The 23,166-nt window shown below is 46.4% G+C and overlaps 1 protein-coding gene across 1 annotated transcript in view; it reads left to right on the plus strand.

Annotated features, from left to right (window-relative positions):
• The first annotated feature begins 486 nt into the window (after window positions 1-486).
• The window catches only part of LOC116986489 (tumor necrosis factor receptor superfamily member 5-like), a 75,076-nt gene continuing 52,396 nt past the window's right edge, over window positions 487-23,166 (plus strand). The window contains exon 1 of the mRNA XM_033042071.1: window positions 487-664. Within this exon, the coding sequence (XP_032897962.1) occupies window positions 620-664 (45 nt within the window). The 5' untranslated portion in view covers window positions 487-619. The remainder of the gene's footprint in view (window positions 665-23,166) is intronic.

The following is a 23,166-nucleotide window of genomic DNA, read 5'->3' on the forward strand; positions in this document are numbered from 1 at the left end:
CTGTGGGGACATTGGGCAGTCAAGGGTCTCTCAAGCACTGTTGTAGTTTGTATTACCAGAGGTAGCCACACGAGAGCCCCATGGAGCCCTGTACACAGAATGGTTAAAAGTATAGAAACAAAATGTTTACACTGGGTGACACTACAAATGCAAAGAGAGTCTTGAACTGTGGTTTTAAATCTATATTTCTTGCATATATGTTTACTAATGAAGTCTATTTATAAACATCGTTTTGCCTTCCTGCTGGGTGTCTCCAGCAGTTTGTTGTTTTGCTCCAGAAGCCAGTTCTTTGGAGGGAGGGAGGGAGGGAGGGAGGGTCGGTGTGTGTGTGTGTGTGTGTGTTGTTTTTCACCGCTCTGTGCAGCCGGGCTTGGGTCTGTGAGCGGGGGGAGTGGGGTCTGTGAGAGGGGTGTGTGAGCTGGGTCTGTGAGCGGGGGAGAGGGGTGTGTGACCTGAGTGTGTGTGTGGGCGGGGGAGAGGGGTGTGTGAGCGGGGCCAGGAGAGCGCACCCGCCTCCAGCCGGCCTGTTGCTGGGGGAGGAGGTGGAGACGGAGACGGTGGCGGAAGTCAGAGTGAGCCGAGTGGGCAGGGTCAGGGGCAGCGATTCGGGCCGCCGACCATGGACTGGCTGGCAGCCGCCTTCACCTGGAGTTTTGCCCTACAGGTAGGTGGTGGGGACGGGTGGGCGGGCGGCCCCGGGACCGCATTGTTAGTACCCGGGCTGGGGAAGGAAGGGAGGCAGGAGGAGAAGAGAGAGGGGAGGGGAAGCTTCTGCCCCGCTGTCCGGGTTGTTGCCACCTGCCCCGTGACCCGCTCACTCTGCCTTAATTTTTCCAGGGTCACGAAAAAGTCAAGTCAGAAACATTTACCGGGAATAATCCGCTTTCACTTTCGACTCTCCTATCGGCGGCCCACCACCGCTGCGAGTACAGTAACCCTCCCTGTCACAGACAGACACAGCCACCACTCACTCACTCACTCACTCGCCAGGGTTGGCGTCTCCCGGCTATTTCTGGGCTTCATTCACCCTGGCCCGGCGTTAAACGGGCGCGTCAACCTGGGCGAGGAGCGCTCCTGAACTTGAACCAAGTCGTGTTTGTCCTCGGTAGACAAAAGTGCTGGAGAAACTCAACGGGTGCAGCAGCATCTATGGAGCGAAGGAAATAGGCAACGTTTCGTTGCCTATTTCCTTCGCTCCATAGATGCTGCTGCACCCGCTGAGTTTCTCCAGCACTTTTGTCTACCTTCGATTTTCCAGCATCTGCAGTTCCTTCTTAAACACCGTGTTTGTCCTCTCCGGGGGACTTGAAATATGACATAGAACGGTTTAACTTACCACCAGATAACTTAACATACGGTTAGATAGTTTGATCTTTCCCAGCAACATGCTGCCAACGAGTTGGCTGGCAACAGCCACAATCCGCTAACGTATCTTCTCAAAAAAGTGTATCAGAGTCTTTCGAGTTCGCCTGGGAGATAGAAGGGTGCACAGAGTCTCTTGCCCAGAGCAGGCGAATCGAGGACCAGAGGACATAGGTTTAAGGGGAAAAGATTTCATAGGAATCAGAGGGGTACGTTTTTCACACAAAGGGCGGTGGGTGTATGGAACAAGCTGCCAGAGGAGATGGTTGAGACTGGGACTATCCCAACGTTTAAGAAACAGACAGATACATGGATAGGACAGATTTTGATGGATATGGGCCAAACGCATACTAGTGTAGCTGGGACATGTAGGGACTAGTGTAGCTGGGACATGTTGGCCGGTGTGGGCAAGTTGGGCTGAAGGACCTGTTTCCACACTATATGACTCTTAAGAGGCCACGGTTTAGTGTATCTGTTGTAAACAACCACTCTATAGGCACGACATCAGTGCCAAGGTGTTGCTCGGTGGAGATGGACAGTTTAAAACAGCTGGCGAAAACCTGGTTATGCTTCAGAGACTTCCATAGATAAGTCTAAGAAGTAACTACAGCATTACCTGGGAGAGCAAGTTAACCCTTGCATCCCCTATATCACCATTGCTCCCCCACACTAGTTGTGGTCATTTCACTGGTGTCCTGGTGAGTTTCATTGTCTGTAACTCGTTTTCCCACCTAACAATGGACATTTTCAGCTAACAATGGATGGTTTCCTTGGGCATTGTTACTTTTTTGCATATCTTTAATTTCTTTGTTCTATATCTCTCTATACTGCTGTCTGTATCTCTTGTTTCACTTTCCCTTGACTCTCAGTCTGAAGAAGGGCCTCCACCCGAAATGTCACTCATTCCTTCTCTCCAGAGATGCTGCCTGTCCTGCTGAGTTACTCCAGCATTTTGTATCTATCTTAGTTATATTGTGCTTGGTTTAGAGTATCAACCAGCTGGAGTGTGATATGCTATACACAGGAAAAATAACCACCATCACCAGAATCTGTAGTTATATCCGGATAATAACCATTAATTTTCTGATAGTCTGTGCCTCAGTGTATAAGCACCAGGTCACATTTACTAAAATGTAGCACCGTGTTATATAACATGCAATATAATAAAACGCCTTGATGCTCTGATCATTATTTGTGCAGCCATATCCTTTGTTTGGATCAAAGCAAGCGTGCAAGCCTTGTACAGGAAACAGAATCTTCACAGAGGCTGCAATGGGGAGAGCTGAGCCTTGCTTTGAAGTCTAAACAGATACTCTCCTTTTATAAATAGAAGACGTCCCAACATGTTTTCACGTCATAAATAAAACATCCATGAAAGAAAATGATTGTCAAACAATGAGAAAATTCTGACGTTGAAGATACCATAGATAGGTTAGACAGCCACAACCTTTTTTTACAGGGTGGAAATGTCAAAGATTAGATTGAAGGTGAGAGGGGCAGCGTTTTATGCTGGGAGTACCTGGAATGTGCTGTCAGGGGGTGGGGGAATGGTGGAGGCAGATACGATAGTGGCATTTAAGGGGCTTGTTGATAGACACAGATATGCAACACATGGATGGATGTGGATTATATGCAGGCAGAGGGGATTTGGTTTAACTTGGCATCATGTTCAGTGCGGACATTGTGGGTCGAAGGGCCTGTCTTGTGCTGCACTCTTCTATGTATTTTTCAGAGCAAGTTAAGAATAGGAGAGTTTTAGAGGCCACACCAAGGACAAACAGTGCGAATAACTTGGTGGCCAGCCAGCCCAATAAATCCATAATATAATTCTTTGCCATAATATAATTCTAAGCTCCATGTAGCTTGCTTTCCTAGGTAATGCTCTGCATGCAACTGGCTCTCCGTTTTCTCTGTGGAAGTGAATCTTTGGATATCAGAAGTCAGTGAGGCATAATTAATCTTTGCAACATTATTTTGTGGAAGGAAATAAGTGTTGACTGAAACAGCATTCATGTGAAAATCTTTTGTCCAAAAGTTTAAGTGATTGAGTTGATTAAAATACCTGGCTGAATGAGTTTACAGGAAATCATTGACAAATGTTGCTAAGACAATTCCTGTATGCAAAAGTACATGCCACACAGTAGGTGCCATAGCTGAGTCATTGATCTTATAAAACGTACCATTTAATGTACGTACAGTGAAACTATCTCCCCGTCATTTCCTATGAAGGATAACATGGCGGCACGGTGGCGTAGCGTTAGAGCTCCTGCATTGCAGCGATAGAGACCCGGGTTCGATCCTGACTACGGGGGCTGTTTGTACGTTCTCCCATGACCTGCATGGGTTTTCTCCGAGATCTTCGGTTTCCTCCCACATTCAAAAGACGTACAGATTTGTGGGTTAATTGGCCTGGTATGAATGCGTAAATTAAAAAAAATTGTCCCTAGTGTATGCAGAGTAGTGCTAATGTGTGGTCTGGTCAGTGCGGACTCGGTGGGCTGCAGAGCCCGCTCCCGTGCTGTATCACTAAACTAAACAGATTTACAAGCGTATAAGATGCCCGAACAACAAAAATATACAATAAATTATCAGTTCTTCAGACCACAATCAGACCACAGTAAATCAGGAAATCAGACCACAATTATGCATAACCAAAGTATTTAGACAACCATAGGAGTGCAAAGTCCAGTGTTTCGGTGCTAGGCATTTTGTGAAAATGGTGCCAGAATGGTGACAGTTTATCAGCAGCTGGATGGAATAATCATAAAGATTCCCATTTTAAACTCTTAATGCTAAGAAAAACGGCAGAAATTAATCCAGTAACTAACAAGCTTCTGGACCATATAAATGAATTACGATCTTACAAAATCTTACAATTTTGGACACCATATCTGAGGAAGGCTGTGGAGAGGATCCAGAGGAGGTTTACAAGAATGATCCCAGGTTAACATATGATGAGTGTTTGACGGCACTGGGCCTATATTCCCTGGCGTTTAGAAGAATGAGGGGGGACCTCATTGAAATGTACAGAATAGTGAAAGGCCTGGTCAGAGTGGATGTGGAGAGGATGTTTCCACTAGTGGGAGAGTCTAGGACTAGACGTCATAGCTTCAGAATCAAAGGACATTCTTTTAGGAAGGAGATGATGAGGAATTTATTTTGTCAGAGGGTGGTGAATCTGTGGTATTCTTTGCTACAGGTTGTGGAGGCAAAGTCAGTGGATATATTTAAGGGTGTTATAGATAAATTCTTGATTAGTACGGGTGTCAGAGGTTATGGGGAGAAGGCAGGAGAATGGGATTGAGAGGAAGAGATAGATCAGCCATGATGGAATGGCGGACTAGACTTGGTTGGCTGAAAGGCCTAATTCTACTCCTATCACTTATGATCTTATGACCACCCGATGGACACACAGATCCTGACACTGAAAATAGACACAAAATGCTAGAGTAACTCAGCGGGCAAGGCAGCATCTAGAGAAGGAATTGCTGATGTTTTGGCTCAAGATCCTTCTTCAGACAGAGAGTCGGGGAGAGACTAGAGATATAGAGGGGGTAAGGTGTGAAAGCGACATATCAAAGCAGACGATGATCAAAGAAATGTAGAATGGTTCATCGTTGGTTGAGGGGAAGCTGACAACGAGGTAATCAGTAAAATTATTCATGAGGACAGTGAAACTAGTCAGATAACTTGGGTGGGGGAGAGACAGAGAGAGAGAGAGAGAGGAAAAGCAAGGGTTACTTGATGTTAGAGAAATCAGTACTCATGCTGCTGGGGTGTAAGCTCCCCAAGCAAAATATGAGGTGCTGTTCCCTCAATTTGTGTTGGGTCTCACTCTGACAGTGGTGGAGGCCCAGGACAGAAAGGTCATAGAGTCATAGAGTGATACAGTGTGGAAACAGGCCCTTTGGCCCAACTCGCCCTCACCGCCCAACAATGTCCCAGCTACCCTAGCTGCATTTGCCTGCGCTTGGTCCATAACCCTCCAAACCTGTCCTATGCATGTACCTGTCCAACTGTTTCCTAAACGATGGGACAATCCCAGCCTCAACTACCTTCTCTGGCAGCTTGTTCCATACACCCACCACCCTCTGTGTGAAAAAAATTACTCCTCAGATTCGTATTAAATCTTTTGCCCTTCACCTTGAACGTATGTGCTCTGGTCCTTGATTCTCCTACTCTGGGTAAAGTACTCTGTGCATCTACCCTATCCATTCCTCTCATGATTTTATATACCTCTATAAGATCTCCCCTCATCCTCCTAAGCTCCATGGAATAGAGACACAGCCTACTCAACCTCTCCCTATAGCTCCCACCCTCTAGTCCTGGCAACATCCTCGTAAATCTTTTCTGAACCCTTTAAAGCTAGACAATATCTTTCCTATAACATAGTGCCCAGAACTGAACACAATATTCCAAATGCGGTCTCACCAACGTCTTTTACAACTGCAACATGACCTCCCAACTTCTATACTCAATACTCTGACTGATGAAGCCCAATGTGCCAAAAGCCTTTTTGACCACCTTGAGTAGAGTAGAAATGGAGCACACAGCCTTGAGTTGACCCAGTGCTGATGGTCAGTGAGGAAGTTGCCATTCCATATTTATTGAAGTCTGCGATGAGCAAGTCAAGGTAGACGCACTGAACATCCCACCCTAGTCGGGAACTATGAAGCGCTGCCTTAAAGACCCACACCTCCCTGGCCATGTTTCTCATTTCCCTGTTGCTGCCTGAGAACCAGTCCTTCGATGTACAAGAAAAGCTTCTTCGCACTTGATCATCAGGTTCTTGAATCACCCTACAATCTTGATCAACAAGGAGTGGCTCAAATAACATCACACTAGGCTGCAGAACCAGATTATAAAGTTCGATTGGAAGTCACTGAATCCCCAAATCATAGTGAATAATGATGAATCTCCCCAGCTCCACACTCTCAGCATTTTAACCTTTGGAGCTGCTGATGTTTGTACAAGTTGAGCATTTGGAATTGATCTTGTCGTTTAATTAATTGTATTTTGTGCCTTTAATAACACAAGTGGTGAGAGGTCTCTCGACCTCTCAGTTTTGGGTAGAGATGGCCCTCAAAGGGTTATCGATGTCTTCCTGAAATCCTGCAGTTGACGCTTAGAATAGCAGGAATTGTGGATAATATTGAATGTGGACAAGTGTGTTGTGACTCCATACAATCTGTTGTAAAGACGGAAATACCTGGAAACGTCAAACATTGCGTGGTCCTGCTATTTTTAGTCCATCCACACTGTATCATCAGTAAAATGTGAAAGACTAACATATGGTCCATTTCCTGTGTCATAATTCAACTGTGAGCTGTGCCCATTATATTTCTCTTTGTATTCCAGACCTATGTCTGAAGCTTGGTGTGTGAACTGTCCAAGAGTGGAGGGGCAGTGCTGATGAATGCTGGCCACTTTTATTGATGCTTATAGCTGGAGTAGTTTGCATTCTCATAACATTAATGTTGACCACAGTTGCCACTGCTGGCATCAATTGGGAGTATTGGGAAAACCACTGGTTAAAATTAATGCTTCATTTGAAGCCTTGGTCAAATTGCAGGTGGAATATTGTGTTTAGGAAGGAACTGCAGATGTTGGTATGAATATAGATTTTTCTAAACTCAAGTAGCCCTAGCATTCCCTCTCTCTCCATCCCTCCCCCACCCAGCTTTAAAGTTGTCTTGTTGAGTCTCATTGTCTGTAACTCGTTCTCACCTAGCACCTAGCAATGTCCTGTTTCCTTTATCTTCGTTACTTTTTTGCAAATCTTTCATTCATATGTTCTATATCTCTTTACATAACTGTCTATATCTCTCGTTTCCCTGTCTCTCAGTCTGAAGAAGAGTCTCTATCTGAAACGTCACCTATTCTCTCCAGAGATGCTGTCTGACCCGCTGAGTTACTCCAGCTTTTTGTGCCTATCTTTGAATATTTTGTTTAGTTCTGGGTACTGCTTCTGCAGGATGGATATATTGGAGCTGGAGAGGTCACCACGTTGACTCTAGCGTTAAATAATGAGTGCAAACCACAGTTTTTCTGCCGTATGTTGTTTTTGGTGCTGATCAGCTTGATCTGTTTATAGGGTGAAAAATAGCGTGGTTGGAGGAAACCTACTTCCGCTCTGGTTGGAGGTGGCAAAAGCAATATTGCATAATACAGTTCATGTGAGCGGAGAGCCAACAGGACCTGAAACACTTTCTGACAAGCTGGAAATAATGTTAATCTTTCCCTCCTGCCATCAGTCGCTCTGAGTCAATTGGAACTTTCAGGACAGCTGGTGTTGGTTGAGGGTTTAAAGGTGCTTGGAGCAAAGGAGTGACAAAGCAGTTCGGCAACAATAAGGTTGAATGGCAAGTAGGTTGAGCGGTGGATGGCCATTTACCAAACCTAATGTTTCCATGTAACATGTTGTACGTAAGGTGAGAAACAATTGCACAGACCACCCATGGAGTTATGGAGAGGTCATAAGTTCATAATTGATAGGAGCCGAATTAGGCCACTCGGCCCATCGTCTATGCCATTCCATCACGGCTGATAGAAACATAGAAACATAGAAAATAGGTGCAGGGGTAGGCCATTCGGCCCTTCGAGCCTGCACCACCATTCAATATGATCATGGCTGATCATCCAACTCAGTATCCTGTACCTGCCTTCTCTCCATACCCCCTGATCCCTTTAGCCACAAGGGCCACATCTAACTCCCTTAAATATAGCCAATGAACTGGCCTCAACTACCTTCTGTGGCAGAGAATTCCAGAGATCTCTCCCTGTCATCCCCATTCTCCTGCCTTCTCCCCATAATCCCTGACACCCTTACTAATCAAGAATCTGTCAATCTCCACCTTAAAAATATTCATTGATGGCCTCCTCAGCCGTCTGTGGCAATGAATTCCACAGATTCACCACTGATGTAGCACGGTTCCAGGGCCTCCAACCCACTGAGTCTGAGTCTGTGCTGACCTTCATGTCCCTATTTCTTTACATTAGTCAGATAGGTTTATTGTCATATACAGCAGTGTGCAAGGAAATTCCATGTACACACGAAGCTCACAGTATAATGCAAAAGCAATAGCAAAGCAGTGGAATGGTGGAAGATTGTAGTGCAATCTGAAGTAGTACAAAAAAAAATTGAAGTACAGGGTGGCCACGATGGTGCAGTTGTAGAGTTAAGGGCCTGTCCCACTTGGTTGTCTTTTGCGCGCCATTTACGCGACCTGCTAGCGTATGGGTAGCGCAGGACGGGCGCATTGAGTGGTGTGGAGTGGAGGAATGTGGACTTCATCCTGCATGAATTCTTCGAGGCGCCACCGGCCTGTCGCATAACTGACGGCCAAAGTGGGACAGACCCAAGACCCTGGCGAGACGCAACGTCTCACCTCCAACAGCAGCAGAAGCAGGCAAACGATCGTCGAACTCAGCCTGCGGCTCACGGCCGTTGCGGATCCGGATCCGCCCCCACTCCTAATCCCAGAGCGGGGCCAAGAAAATTGAAGATAGACATAAAATGCAGGAATAACTCAGCGGGACCGGCAGCATCTCTAGAGAGAAGGAATGGATGACGTTTCGGGTCAAGACCCTTCTTTCAGACTGAAGAAGGGTCTCGACCCGAAACATCACCCATTGCTTCTCTCCAGAGATGCTGCAGATCCCGCTGAGTTACTACTGCATTGTGTGTCCATCTTCAAATGACGTCACACACTACCGGCCTGTCGCGTAAGTGACGGCCCAAGTGGGACAGGCCCTTTACTGTCTTACAGCACCAGCGACCTGGGTTCAACCCTGACTACTGGTGCTGTGTGTACGGAGTTTGTAAGTTCTCTCTGTGACTGCATGGGATTTCTCTGGGTGCTCCGGATTCCATATAAGATTATTAAGGGTTTGGAAACACTAGAGGCAGGAAACATGTTCCCGATGTTGGGGGAGTCCAGAACCAATGGCCACAGTTTAAGAATAAGGGATAAGTCATTTAGAACGGAGATAAGGGAAAACTTTTTCACACAGAGGGTTGTGAATCTATGGAATTCTCTGCCTCAGAAGGCAGTGGAGGCCAATTCTCTGGATGCTTTCAAGAGGGAGTTAGATAGAGCTCTTAGAGATAGCGGAGTCCGGGGATATGGGGAGAAGGCAGAAACGGGGTACTGATTGTGTATGATCAGCCATGATCACTGTGAATGGCGGTGCTGGCTCGAAGGGTCGGATTGGCCTACTCCTGCACCTATTGTCTATTGTCTTCCACGCTCGAAAGACATACAGGTTTGTAGGTTAATGGACTTTGGTCAAAAATTGTAAATTAACCTTAGCGTGTAGGATAGTGCTAGTGTAAGGGAGGATCGCTGGTCGACGTGAACTCAGTGGACCAAAGGGCCAGTTCCTGCGCTGTATCTCTAAAGTAAAGTCTAAGTACAATAACAGAATAACTGAATGTGGTGGAGTTAAGAGCAAGTGGCAGCAGTGGGAAAGAAGGTGCCCTTAAATACGGACATCTGAACTTTCATGCTCCTGTTTCTCTCCAAGAAGGTAGAAGGTATCCTATCCTAATCCTACCAAAGCCCATTTTATTCTCCCCAAATTCCCATTAACTCTCCCAGTGCCCATCCCCTCCCTCTTCACCCCCCCCCCCCCTAAACATCCACACAATTTACAGTGTCAAGTTAACCAAATGATACACACGTCTTTGCGATGAAGGAAGGAACTGGAACACCCAGGGGAAACCCACACGGTCACAGGGAGAACATGCAAACTCCGCACAGGTTTCCTGACACATCTAAGTGGTGACACTCCACAGGTGATGGAAGATGTCAGAAACTATTTGAAATAATCTCTCTCTTGAAGAATAATAGAATACCTGGTGCACGGAATAGCTCTGATTTATTATTTTACAAAGCTGACCCCATTACATTTCTCAAAGTGGTCTAATGTCAGTGAAGTACTGTGAGATCATTGCTGTAATATAGGAATCAACCAGCTATACTTCAGTCTGAAGAAAGGTCTCGACCCGAGACGTCGCCCATTCCTTCTCTCCAGAGATGCTGCCTCACCCGCTGAGTTACTCCAGCATTTTGTGTCTACCTTCGATTTAAACCAGCATCTGCAGTTCTTTCTTACACAGCTATATTTCATCCTGGGTGTGAAAATCATCAAACTGCAGATGCTGAAAATGGAAAATGTTGGAGAGAGTGTTGGTCTCAGTCGCCGCAGTGTCACTCCATGACTCTGTGTTGCACACTTCACGTGGCTACGCCACATAAGCAGTAACAGGCGGTCAGGAAGACCATTTTCAGTCTCATGAAGATAGATACAAAATGCTGGAGTATCTCAGCGGGAGAGGCAGCCTCTCTGGAGAGAAGAAATGGGTGACATTTCGGGTTGAGACCCTTCGTCGGACTGAGAGTCAGGGGAGAGGGAGACTAGAGATATGGAAGGCGAAGGTGTGAAACCGACAGATCAAAGCAGAGGCTGTCAAGGAAAGGTAGAATGGTTCGTTGTCAGCTGAGAGGAAGGTGACAAGGAGGCCTACAATCAGTAAAGTTAATCAGGAGGACAGTGAAACTAGTCGGAGAACTAGGTTGGGGGTGGGATGGAGAGAGAGGGAAAGCAAGGGTTACGAAGTTAGGGAAATCAATGACTGGGTTGTAAGCTGCCCAAGCGAAATATGATGTGCTGTTCCTCCATTTTGAGTTTGGCCTCTTGACAGTGGAGCAGGCTCAGGGCAGAAATATCAGTGTGGGAATGGGAGGGTGTGTTAAAGTGTTTGCAACTGGGAGAACTCGTAGGCCGAGGCAGACTGAGTGGATGTGTTCAGCGAAATGATCGCTAAGTCTGCGCTTGGTCTCGCCGGTATATCGGAGTTCACACCTGGAACAGCAGATACAATAGATGAGTTTGGAGGAGGTGCAAGTGAACCTCTGCCTCACTTGAGAAGACTGTTGGGGTCCTTGGACAGAGTCAAGGGAGTAAGTAAAGGGACAGGTGTTGCATCTCCTGTGGTTGCAGGGGAAAGTACCTGGAGAGTGGGTGGTTTGGGCGTGAAGGGATGTTAACCAGGGAGTCGCGAAGGGAACAGTCTCTGCGGAAAGGGGTGCAGATGTTTCATTCATTTTGATTGAGGATTAAATACTGCGGGTATGTCTGCTAGATGTCCTGATCTTTTAGATTCCACTTGAGACAGCAGGCAGGGTCTCGGACTTACCAATTATCTGAAGGACAGCACATGTGTGCGTGCGAAGGAAAGAACTGCAGATGCTGGTTTAAATCGAAGATAGACACAAAATGCTGGAGTAACTCAGCGGGACAGGCAGTATCTCTGGAATGGATCTGAAGGAATGGGTGACGTTTCAGGTCATGTGTGAGTGCAGTACTCTTACTGTTCTGCTAAGGGCCTGTCCCACTAGCATGCGTCTAGCGCGACCAAACGTGGCTGCTTGAGGCGTACAGCCTCGCGGGGCCGGTCCCACTTCAATCGGCGGAGGCATATGGAGTTGTGCGGGGCTGGTCCCGACATCGCGCGGGGGTCCAAAAATCTTGCACTGTCTGAAAATTCCGCGCACCAACGGCCTGCCGGCCCACAGGCACATTGAGGACGTACACAGCATCTCGACGTCGTATGCAGCGTCGGCCCGCCTCCTGCCCAGCTGATTGGTGATTTTGACGTAAATTATGTCACGCGCGTACTTACCGCGAACTTAGCGCAAACTCTGCTTCCGTTTGGTCGCGCTAGACGCATGCTAGACGCATGCAATCACATGCTGGTGGGACAGGCCCTTAGTCTCTCTGAATTTCTGGCATGAAATATTGGAGTTGCAATCTTGTGATTCGGGTTCTGACTCAGAGCTAGCAACTGAGCTGTTGCTCAGACAACGGGAACTGGAATTTCCCTTGGACTGTCTGTGATGTTTTGAGGTTGCAGTCATCTTCTCAAACTCCACCTCCGCTTTTCACAAGTTTCAGAAGATTTAAACCTTGAAAGCAAAATTGGATTCAAGGGCATTCCTGGGAAGAGTAACTGCGGTTGCATTTAAGATGTAAATCCTGCAAGAGCATTCTCAGGTCGAAGTTTAGACGAGCTTTGTTGGATACAGCATAGAAACAGGCCCTTTGACTGACCGAGTCCACACTAGGGACAATTTACAGCGGCCAGTCAACCTATAAACGCACATTTTTTGGGTTGTGGGAGGAAACCGGAGTACCCGAAGGAAATCAACGTAGTGACAGAGGGAACGTGCAAACTTCACGCAGACAGCACCCGAGACCAGGATCAAACCCGGGTATCTGGTGCTGTGCGTGGGCAGCTCCACCAGCTCCACCAGCTCCACCACTGCCGTCTTTCAGGTGAATCGATCCCTCTAAGAATGCCTCAGGCTAGTTTACCATCATTAAAAGAAGTGTTGGTGGACTAATCAGTCACCTAGGACCTCACAGTTGAGCTGAAATATGATCCTGTGGTCGTGTCCGCCTACATATAACGTCCAGGCCGACTGGTTGGCCTCAATTTGATGAGGAAAAGTAGGATCATCACATTAAAAACCAGCATTTGCTTTAGATATCGCTTTTTGAAGGGAATCTAAGCAAGAGTGAATGCCCGATGTGTACGAAGGCTCACTCAGTTATTTATTGTTGTGCTTTCATTGGCAAGCATTTGAGGTTGTAGTTGGAAATATTCCTGGTACTGGTTCTTCCAGCTGTCTCACAGATCCAAACCCCCTTGTTTCTGCAATTGGCAATGTTTCTATCAAGTTGCACATGGGAGTAAACGAAAACATCTTTTAATGGATCCATAGCATTTCCTCTGTGCAGTTCACAGCAGAAGCCAGGAGGAATTAATCATCCAGGAAATTCCAACTCAATCCTGCACGATAGACCCAGAATGTTGGAGTAACTCAGCGGGACAGGCAGCATCTATGGAGGGAAGGAATGGGTGACGTTTCGGGTCGAGACCTTTCTCCAGACCTGCAAGGCTTTCTTTTTCCACGACAAGCAGTGTTCATTGATCATCCCAGACTTTGTTGAGAAGTCTTGCAATTCAGAAAGAGGTTAATATCTTGGTATAAAGCCAGTCAGTCTCATTATAGATAGATTTTTAATGGCAGATATCACAGATATTCTTTCGGGTACTGACTCTTGTTTTAAGTTCTGGCATATTAACTAACTGATTAACAAATTGTCATAGCTGCCACGGTGGGATTTCGATTCACGTCTTCAGATTAGTTCAAGGCCTGTAATTACATGCCATTGTTTTCGTAACCAGGATGGCCTTTAGCATGTTTTTTATTGAATTCCAACAATTTGGCAGGGCTTCCCGGATCTATATTTAGAGTCAAAATCACATATTTTTATATTTGCACTATTAGTCCAGTAAGTAAACACATTTGCTACATTGTTCCAACTGCTTCATGTCCTCAGTTTAAGTCTTTTGTGCGGCTGATCCAAATGTTTTTTCCTAGCATAAAGGGCCTGTCCCACTTGGGCTATATTTAGGCGACTGTCATAGTCGTAGCAGGTCGCCGAAAAACCGGCGACTGGACCTCCCTTCGTCATAAAATTTGTAATAGAATCATTACTTTAACAACGACAAAAAAACGAAGTCAGCACCGGCGACAGCCTACGTTAACCTGGCGCCAGCCTACGTTAACCTGGCGACAGCCTACGTTAACCTGGCGACAGCCTACGTTAACCTGGCGACAGCCTACGTTAACCTGGCGACAGCCTACGTCAGGAGAAGTCAAGCTACGCTCATTGGCGTCAAACCCACTGTCGCCGACTTTCCGAAAATTTTCAAACATGTTGAAAATCCAGCGGTGACCAGGAAGACACTACGACTCTTTGGGCAACTGAGGAGACGACTCACGGCCATACAGGCGACACCCCGGCAACCATGTGGCGACAGCCTAGTCGCCTAAAAAAACAGCCTGGTTGGGACAGGCCCTTTATATCAAGTTTGTTCAAGGTGGTGCTAGGCACAGAGGTGGAGGACACTAAATAGAACAAGTGGAGTCGACCGTTGTAATATTAAGCGGAGTGCCTTGGTGTCTTTGGTGTGATACTTGTAGGCTGGATGCCTCCCAGCCAGGACAGCCACAAGCATGTGTAGGAAGGAACGCAGATACGGGTTTAAACCAAGGATAGGCACAAAATGCTGGCGTAACGCAGCGGGGCAGACAACATCTCTGGGGAAAAGGAATGGGTGACGTTTCAGGTCGACACCCTTCTTCAGACAGGGTCAGTCAGCTGTAGTCTGACCTGCTGAGTTACTCCAGCTTATTGTGTCTATCCACAGCCACAATCATGTTTTGTATTGAATTCCAACAATTTGGCAGGGCTTCACTGTTCGATAATTAGAGTTAGAATTACTTTTTATGTTTGGTTGCAGTCAGGACCATTCGTTTTGGTCATTAACATTGTGTGGCCAAAGTAAAGTAAGTTGTGCTGTTCTTTGGATAATGTAGGCATTGCGACTGTCATTTTGGATGGGAATGTGATAATGTCTGCTGGCTGGGAACATGAGTTGACTGCTCCTGGTGTTTCCATTACAATGCCCGGCAGGTCTGGCTCAGTTTCACAGAGGCGTAGAAGACTGCAGACCAAGTGACTTAGTAAAAGAGGTAAGTATAGATGCGTGATGATGGTCAGCATAACAATGATGTGTCTGTCGAAAGGCCTGTGCATCTGCTGTATAGCACGCAGAATGCATATCGCTGGTTCGCCCAGCAAGTCTACTCCGCCATTTAATCATGGCTGATCTATCTTTCCCTCTCAACCCCATTCTCCTGCCTTCTCCACATAACCCCTGACACACATTCTAATCAAAAATCGGTCAATCTCCGTCTTAAAAATATCCATTGACTTGGCCACCTCAGCCGTCTGTGGCAAAGAATTCCACAGATTCACCACCCTCTGATGGGTTTCCGAATTTAATAATATAATGGGAGCTTATTTATATATCCGAGTCGGTGTCTAAAAGTAAAGCGTTGGAATGTGGGGCAGCCAGTTTTGTGTACCTGGTATGAAGGTGGTTGTCTGAAAATACGGGGAAGAAAATCAGGCTCAATGTTACAATGTACTTTTTGACAAGCTGAAGACCATTTCCTATTTTCACATTTTGTCATTCATCAACAAGATGTGGAATAATAAATACAGGTGCACAACCTTTTATCCGAAAGCCTTGGGACCAGACACTTCTCGAATTTCCGAATTTTTCGGATTTCCGAATGGAAGATTTTTAGCGTAGATTAGGTAGGTAGCGCGGGCGGCTTGAAAAGACTGGAGCGGCTGCCTCCTCCCCGGAGACCGGGGAATCATTGTAAATCATTGCTTAAATGTTAGTCAGTTAGTTTGGAGGGATTTTATGTGGTGGGGGGGTGAAGGGGGAAACTTTAATTCTTAGTCCCCTACCTGGTCGGAGAGGCGGGGAGCGGGCAATGCCTTACCGGGTCGCCGTGCAGTAAGCTCCAGAGCGCTGTGGCCGCCGACTCCCAACATCGCAGAGCTGGGGGCTGCGGGCGTCCGGCCGCGGGCGGCGCCGGTTGTAGCTCCGACCTCGGCAACTCTACCCCTGGCTGCGCGGCGCTCCAAATCCAGCGCCGCCCGCGGCCGGACGCCCGCAGCCCCAGCTCTGCGATGTTGGGAGTCGGCGGCGTCGCAGTGCTGGGATACCAGCGGGGAGCGGGCAATGCCTTACCGGGTCGCCGTGCGGTAAGCTCCGGAGTGCTGTGGCCGCCGGCACACAACATCGCGGAGCTGGGGCTGCGGGCGTCCGGCCGCGGGCGGCGCTGGATTTGGAGCGCCGCGCAGCCAGGGGTAAAGTTGCCGGGGTCGGAGCTACAACCGGCGCCGCCCGCGGCCAGACGCCTGCAGCCCCAGCTCCGCGATGTTGGGAGTCGGCGGCCACAACGCTCCGGAGCTTACTGCATGGCGACCCGATAAGGCATTGCCCGCTCCCCGCCTCTCCGACCAGGTAGGGGACTAAGAATTAAAGTTTCCCCCTTCACCCCCCCCCCCCCCCCTCACATAAAAGCCCTCCAAACTAACTGACTAACATTTAAGCAATGATTTACAGATGTTTAAATGTCTCCCCGGTCTCCGGGGAGGAGGCAGCCGCTACAGTAGTACAGACCTGGGTTGACCGTGGGTTGTTTCGGGTCAAGTTTGGCACCAAACGCGAGCTTTGGTGTGCAGACGACATCCTGGAAAAAATGTCCGGTTTTCGGAGCTTTTCGGTTTCCGGAACTCCGGATAAAAGGTTGTGCACCTGTAGTGACGAGGGAGGAGGAGCAGTATCACTGCTCTGGCAGATCACAGACGGTCAAATAAACTGCAAGTCACGATTCCTCAATCATGATGCCATTACAGGATATGTGATTAATCATGGGGCCTTCCAAGACGCCACACATAAAGGTGGAGCTTGCAGTTTTGCTCAGAAGTTCAATAGATAATCATTTCCTCCAAACTTTAACACCATCTCACCTGCAAAACCACAACATTCGAGGAAACTACGCAAAACATGTGATACACACTTTGGAAAGCATCTCTGCCTTGTTTATATGATCTCACACCTGCCTATTTCAATCAAAATTTCGCTTTCTAATTTGCAGAAACCTTTTGCTTTTGATTTGGTTCTATATTGCCTTTTGCTTGTCCTTGTCTTTCCTCCAAGCAAAACCTCTGTTCTCCTTTATCTACATACCCAAATGGTCTGAAAAAAGGTCTTGACCCAAAACGCCACCCATTGTTTCTCTCCAGAGATGCTGCCTGTCCCACTGAGTTACTCCAGCATTTTGTGTCTTGGATGGGATCTGCAGTTCCTTCCTAACCATAAACCACTTCCTTGGTTGGTGCAGCTGGCCATTACAATTGGCAACGCAATACATTGTAATGGCAGCTAGAGCACCACAGTCTTGGCAACACAGGGAGGTTTGCAGCCCTCAAGCCAGTTCTAACATCTGCTTGGATCATGACTGCTTTATCTCAGAATTGGTTGCCACCCCCCTTTGTTTCATGACAAGGTAGGAGCAGACATAGACCACCCAAACTCCCTGTCCTTATTCCATATAATCACGGATAATTCCTAACCAGGCCTTTTCACCTATTCTGTGCCAGTTCCCCACAAGCGTCAATTCGCTGGTCTTTCTAAAGTTTGCCTACCTCACCCATAAATATCTCCAGTGAACCAGATACCACAACTTTATATGTGGTAGAATATTCCAGAAAATCACCAACGTCTGAGAAGAGATTCTTGCATGCCTCAGTTTCAACCCAAAACCTTGTAATTGATGAATGTTTTATTCTAATGCTCTTTTCCACAGTCCCATGTTCCAAAGTATATTCCCATATACTAACACTGTTCACGTTAAAGGAAAGTGACCTTGGCCAAGGATTCTCTCAACGATGCTCCAACGTTGCTATTTATGAAGTGCTGGCTTTTGCCCATTGCTCTCTGGTTGCCTGATCTCAGTGGAGATCAGAAATCATTGGGAAACATTGCAAGCACCAGCTTGTCTCTTCCAATCTCCATGTCTCTGTGCATTGTGTGGTTCGCAAGAGGTTTTGCAGTCGGAACAACTGCCATGTTATAGGTGTGTAGGAAAGAACTGCAGATGCTGGTTTAAATCGAAGGTATACACAAAATGCTGGAGTAACTCAGGCAGCATCTCTGGAGAGAAGGAATGGGTGACATTTCGGGTCGAGACCCTTCTTTCGTTCAAAACCAAATTTCGTTTGAACTTCATTTGAGGTTCAAATGACAATAAATAATTGTATTGTATTGTATACAGTCTGAAAAAATCTGAAGATGCTGCGTGTCCCGTTAAGTTACTCCAGCATTTTGTGTCATATAAGGGTCAGCCTGAGGCTGGTTGGTGGTTCTGTGAATAAGCTCATTATTGCCAGCAGGCATAGATATCCCCCTGATTCTGTCCAGATAGCAGTGATACTGCTCCTCCTCCCTTGCCAATATTTATAATTCCACGTTTTGTTGATAAATGACATGGATTAAAATTAGGACTTCAGCTTGTCAAAAAGTACATTGTAACATTGGAGTTCAGGAGGAAGGAGACCTTGCCGGTCTCTGTTCCAACGTGTAACATGTTGAATAGCAATTCAAAGGTTATTTTCTCTTGAATTACTTTGTCTGTTAGTGCCTTATCCTTTGATTCTAAATCTGTTCATCCCCTGGTCCTCTATCCGATTTTTACGCCTTGTCTATCAGTGATCCCATCTCACAGTCCTGCCCATGTGTTTGGCTGTCTACATTTCAACCTCCCTGCCAGCCACATCTCTTGATGCTCAAGGCTTCCAGCTGTTTCATAATTGAATGCCAGAGATATTGTTGTTTTGCCAATTCCACAGTATTTAATAGTAAGATTATTCAAATTTACCAGTTTGAAGTTTGATCTGTATTTTATGAGGAGTTACGATGAGGGATTACGTGAAGAACCCGTCCAGCACGCATGCGTGACATACTTCAAAGCAGCGGTGTGGAATCACAGAAAGACACAATAATTGAAATAAATATAGTAAAGAAAAGGAGAGCTTAGATACCAGTTGATCTCTATTATTGAGGGTGGGAGTGGAGGGCACGTAATCCCTCATCGTAACTCCTCATAAAATACAGATCAAACTTCAAACTGGTAAGTTCTCGTTTAATCTTACTATTTTACTTCGGAGTCATGTGAGTGACTACGTGAAGATTTTAAAGCTCTGTGATTTCAAACCGTGTAACAGTTCATACCACTCACTGCCGAAGTCGTTCGAGGGAGGAAGTATGTTATCGTGATCAACCATGAATCTGTTTGTAAAAACAATAATGGTGTTTATTAACAGTAACAAAAAACAAATTGCTCCCCCGGGCTAAATTATATATTTGCAGATTCTTATATTTTCTCTGCAAATGATGCAGGTTCTGCCAACGGCTTATTATAAAAAGTTTGAAACGTTCTTTCCCCAGACCACCCCGCTGTAGCCAGGATGTGGTCTATTGGCACATCAATTCTCTTAGCGGCCGATGTGGATGCTGCCCTGGTGGAGTGAGATTTATACATGTTAGTATTTATACCAGCGGCTTTCAGCACCTGCTTGAGCCATCTTGAAATGGTTTGGCTCGTCACCCGACCATAAGGTTTCTTGTGGCTGACCCATAAGGCGTTTTCTCTCCCTTGAGGGATTCTAGTTGTGGCAATATAGTTCAGTAGGTGGGTCATGGCACATAACCGTGGTTCTGGTCGGTAAGCCCGGAATTCCATGACTGGGTTTGATGTTCCTGGCCTGCTCTGTTTGACCAGCCCCTGGATAGTAAATGAGACATGGTCTGGAGTTACGACCATATTGTCCAATCGTAATAGGTGAAGTGACTGAACTCTGTGCTGACACAAGTGCCATCAACATGACCGTCTTCAGAGTTAGTTGTTCCAGGGTGAGGGACCTAGCTGGTGACCATCCCCTAAGGTATGTCAGGACCACACTGACATCCCAGATTTGGGTATACCTGGGTCTGGGGGGATTGGAGTTAAATATCCCTCTCATGAGCTTGATCACCAGCGGGTGGGATCCCATGGCCTGTTGTCCTGGTGCCTGAATTAAATAGGCTGACAGTGCACTTCTGGCTGTATTAATGGCACTGTAGCTGAGTCCTTCATTATGGTGAAGGCCTGCCAGGAACTCCAGTACATTGGTTACAGTTGTAGTTGAGTATGTGGTTTCCGTGTCCGAACAGTATTCTTCCCACTTCTTGATACTTAATAATAATAATAATAAATTTTATTTAATGGGTGCCTTTCAGACATCTCAAGGACACCTTACATAGATTAATCGGAATAAAAACATATAATTGGAATAAAATAAGTAATAAAGACATCACAGAGACACAAATTATAAACAGAATTCAATCCAAAAACAGAAAATCAAAAACACAGTGAAGAGAGAGCAGCGGCAGCCAAAGCGCGCCAGCGTCCACTCTCTCTTCACGGCAGCCATCTAGGACACAGACTTACAGGATTACAATTAGACAAAAAAAATCATCCCCCCACAGTGGATAGCACTGTGGGGGAAGGCACAATGTCCAGTCCCCACCCCAAGTTCACCCCAAAGTCAGGCCTATTGAGGCCACCGCAATTGCCTCTACGGAGGCCCGATGTTCCTGGCCGTTCTTTCCTGGTTGGAGACCGCGGCTGCCGAAGCCGACAAGGCCACGCCGGTTTGGAGCTCCCAGGCTCCCGATGTTAAAGTCGGCGCCGCCTCTCCGCAAGTATTGACAAGTATTGTTTCCTTGTGGATACACGGTGGGATGCTGTCATGGTGTTGATGGTGTTTTCTGACAATCCCAGGCCCAGCAGAGACCTTTTCAAAATCTGCAACCCAGGAGTTTAATTTTATCGTGGCATGGGTGGCTTATGCCAGATACTGGGTGAGTTAGCAATTCTGGGCTACTGGGGAAAGTCATTGGAGTCTCGACAACCATGTCGAGGAGCACTGGGAACCATGGCTGTGTAGGCCAGTCGGGTACTATCAAAATACCTGAAGCAGAGTCCATTTGTATTTTGCGTAGTACCCGACTGATGGGGCAGAAGGGAGGAAATGCATAAAAGAAGAAATTTCCCCAGTCCAGCGCGAACGAATCTACCGCTGCTGCCTCAGGGTCTGGTTCCCAAGTGACATACATAGGAACCTGGTGATTTAGTCTGGATGCAGATAGATCGATATCTGGCGTGCCATATTGCTTGGTAATTTTAGCAAATACTTTGGGATTTAACATCCATTCGGTGTTATCATTGAATTTGCGTGACCTCGTGTCTGCCACTGTATTTAGCTTACCTGGTAGGTAAGTTGCTGATAGCCAAATACGTCTATCGACACACCATTGCCAGATTGTGTGGACCAATTTGTCACATGATATCGATTTTATGCCGCCCATATGGTTAATATAGGTCACCACCGTGGTATTATCTATTTGTAACCGAACATGCAAGTGATGCATATTTGTTGAATATGCTTTGAATCCATAAAATGCACCCAACATTTCCAGATAATTTATGCCCAGTGTAAGTAGTAACAATGACTCTAGGTTAGTCCATTTACCACCTGTGCTGGATATGGAATTAGTTGCTCCCCAGCCTTGAGTACTGGCATCTGTTTGAATAATTAACGTAGGGTTAACGATGACGATAGGGCTGGAACTATGCCAAATGTTCTCTACCCACCACTGTAACTCTGATATTGCTTCAGTGGGTAATTTCATGACTCGGTCAAAGTGACCTGCATGTCGTTTTAATGCCTGCACTTTTGCTCTTTGTAAGTTTTGATAGTGCAGAGGTCCAAATTGTGTAGCTGGAAATGCTGCTACCATCTTTCCAATTACTCTCGCCACTTGTCGAATGGTTGGTCGATCGTTGGCCATTAAATTGTTGCATGTTTGTGCCAATTCTGCTGCTTTGTCTTTTGGCAAAGTTACAGACATGTGGACTGAGTTAATTGTGAGTCCCAGATAGTCCATGGTTGTGGATGGCGTCAACTTAGATTTATCTGGATGTAAGACAAATCCCAAGGTTTCAAACAATTGTTTGGTAGCTGACCCAGCTGATTTAGCCAATTCCATGATTTTGCCTACTATTAAGATATCAAGATATGCCATGACAATATGTTTTTGTTTTCTTAATATTGCCAAGGCTGGTTTTAGTAACTTGGTGAATAATCTTGGGGCTGATGTTAACTCGTAGGCAATGCTTTAAACTGTCATTGTTGCCCCATCCAGGTAAATTTCAGGTATCTGCGATGAACCTTTTGAATGGGTACTGAATAGTAAGCATCTTTAAGGTCGATGCTTGCCATGAAGTATCCTTTGGAAATCTGTTGTTTGGCAGTTACAAACGTTTCCATTTTGAAATGTATATACTTAACAAACATATTTAGTGAGGTTAAGTCAATGATGATGCGACGTCCACCATCTTTTTTAGTTTTAGTGAATATATTATAGACAAATTCCAAGGGTTCATGTTTGTTTTTTTCAATGATACCCTTTGTAATTAGCCTCACCAGTTCAGCTTGTCCCTCTCATTTTTCTTTAACTGAGAGGGAAAAGACCCTTTGGGGTGCATGCTGAACTGGTGGCATGTTTTCTTGAGTAAATTCTATTTTGTATCCACGAATGCTGTTGAGTATATATTTGTCATTCGTGATAGACCTCCATGCTTGCACATAGTATAGAACCCCCACTTTTTATATGCTGGTAGGAACCAGACCCACCTACCTCCATGGTTACGGGTGTTTCTTCTGTTTCTTTGTTGGACAATGTGTTTTCTGATGTGTTGCTGCTGGTTGGGGGTGGCGCATTTTCCATGGGGTCCGCTCTGGGCCTTGGCCTAAAAAAGGCTTCCGGTGGTGATGTGCGGACCCCGAGCTTTCACCAGTCCCATAGGGTTGACGTCGACTGGTGGGCGCGGTGGGGTACTGCTGCTTGGGTTTCGTGGGTTTGCTCGTCCCGGGGCCTGCCCTCATGAGGCCAAATGTTTTGGACTCCTCCTCCATGTCCTTTACTTTTTTGGAGAGGTCCTTGCCGAAGAGCAGGATTTCTGGCTCTGTGGTCGGCGTTTTGCACAAACCCGCGAATTTCGGGTTGAGGGCAGGTCTTATTATCTCCTTACGGAGGTTGTTAATTTCAAATTGGGTGTTGCACAGCAGTGCCAGTGTATCCTGCTGATTCGTGGTCATTTCCACCCCATCCACGGAACGAGCATAGGAAGTGATGGCTGACGTCAGGAGCCTGAGGATCCGCTGTAGTTAGAGTTCTTGGTTGCGGATGTTTGGCCC

This window comes from Amblyraja radiata, chromosome 23 (assembly GCF_010909765.2).
Source record: "Amblyraja radiata isolate CabotCenter1 chromosome 23, sAmbRad1.1.pri, whole genome shotgun sequence".
NCBI lineage: Eukaryota > Metazoa > Chordata > Chondrichthyes > Rajiformes > Rajidae > Amblyraja > Amblyraja radiata.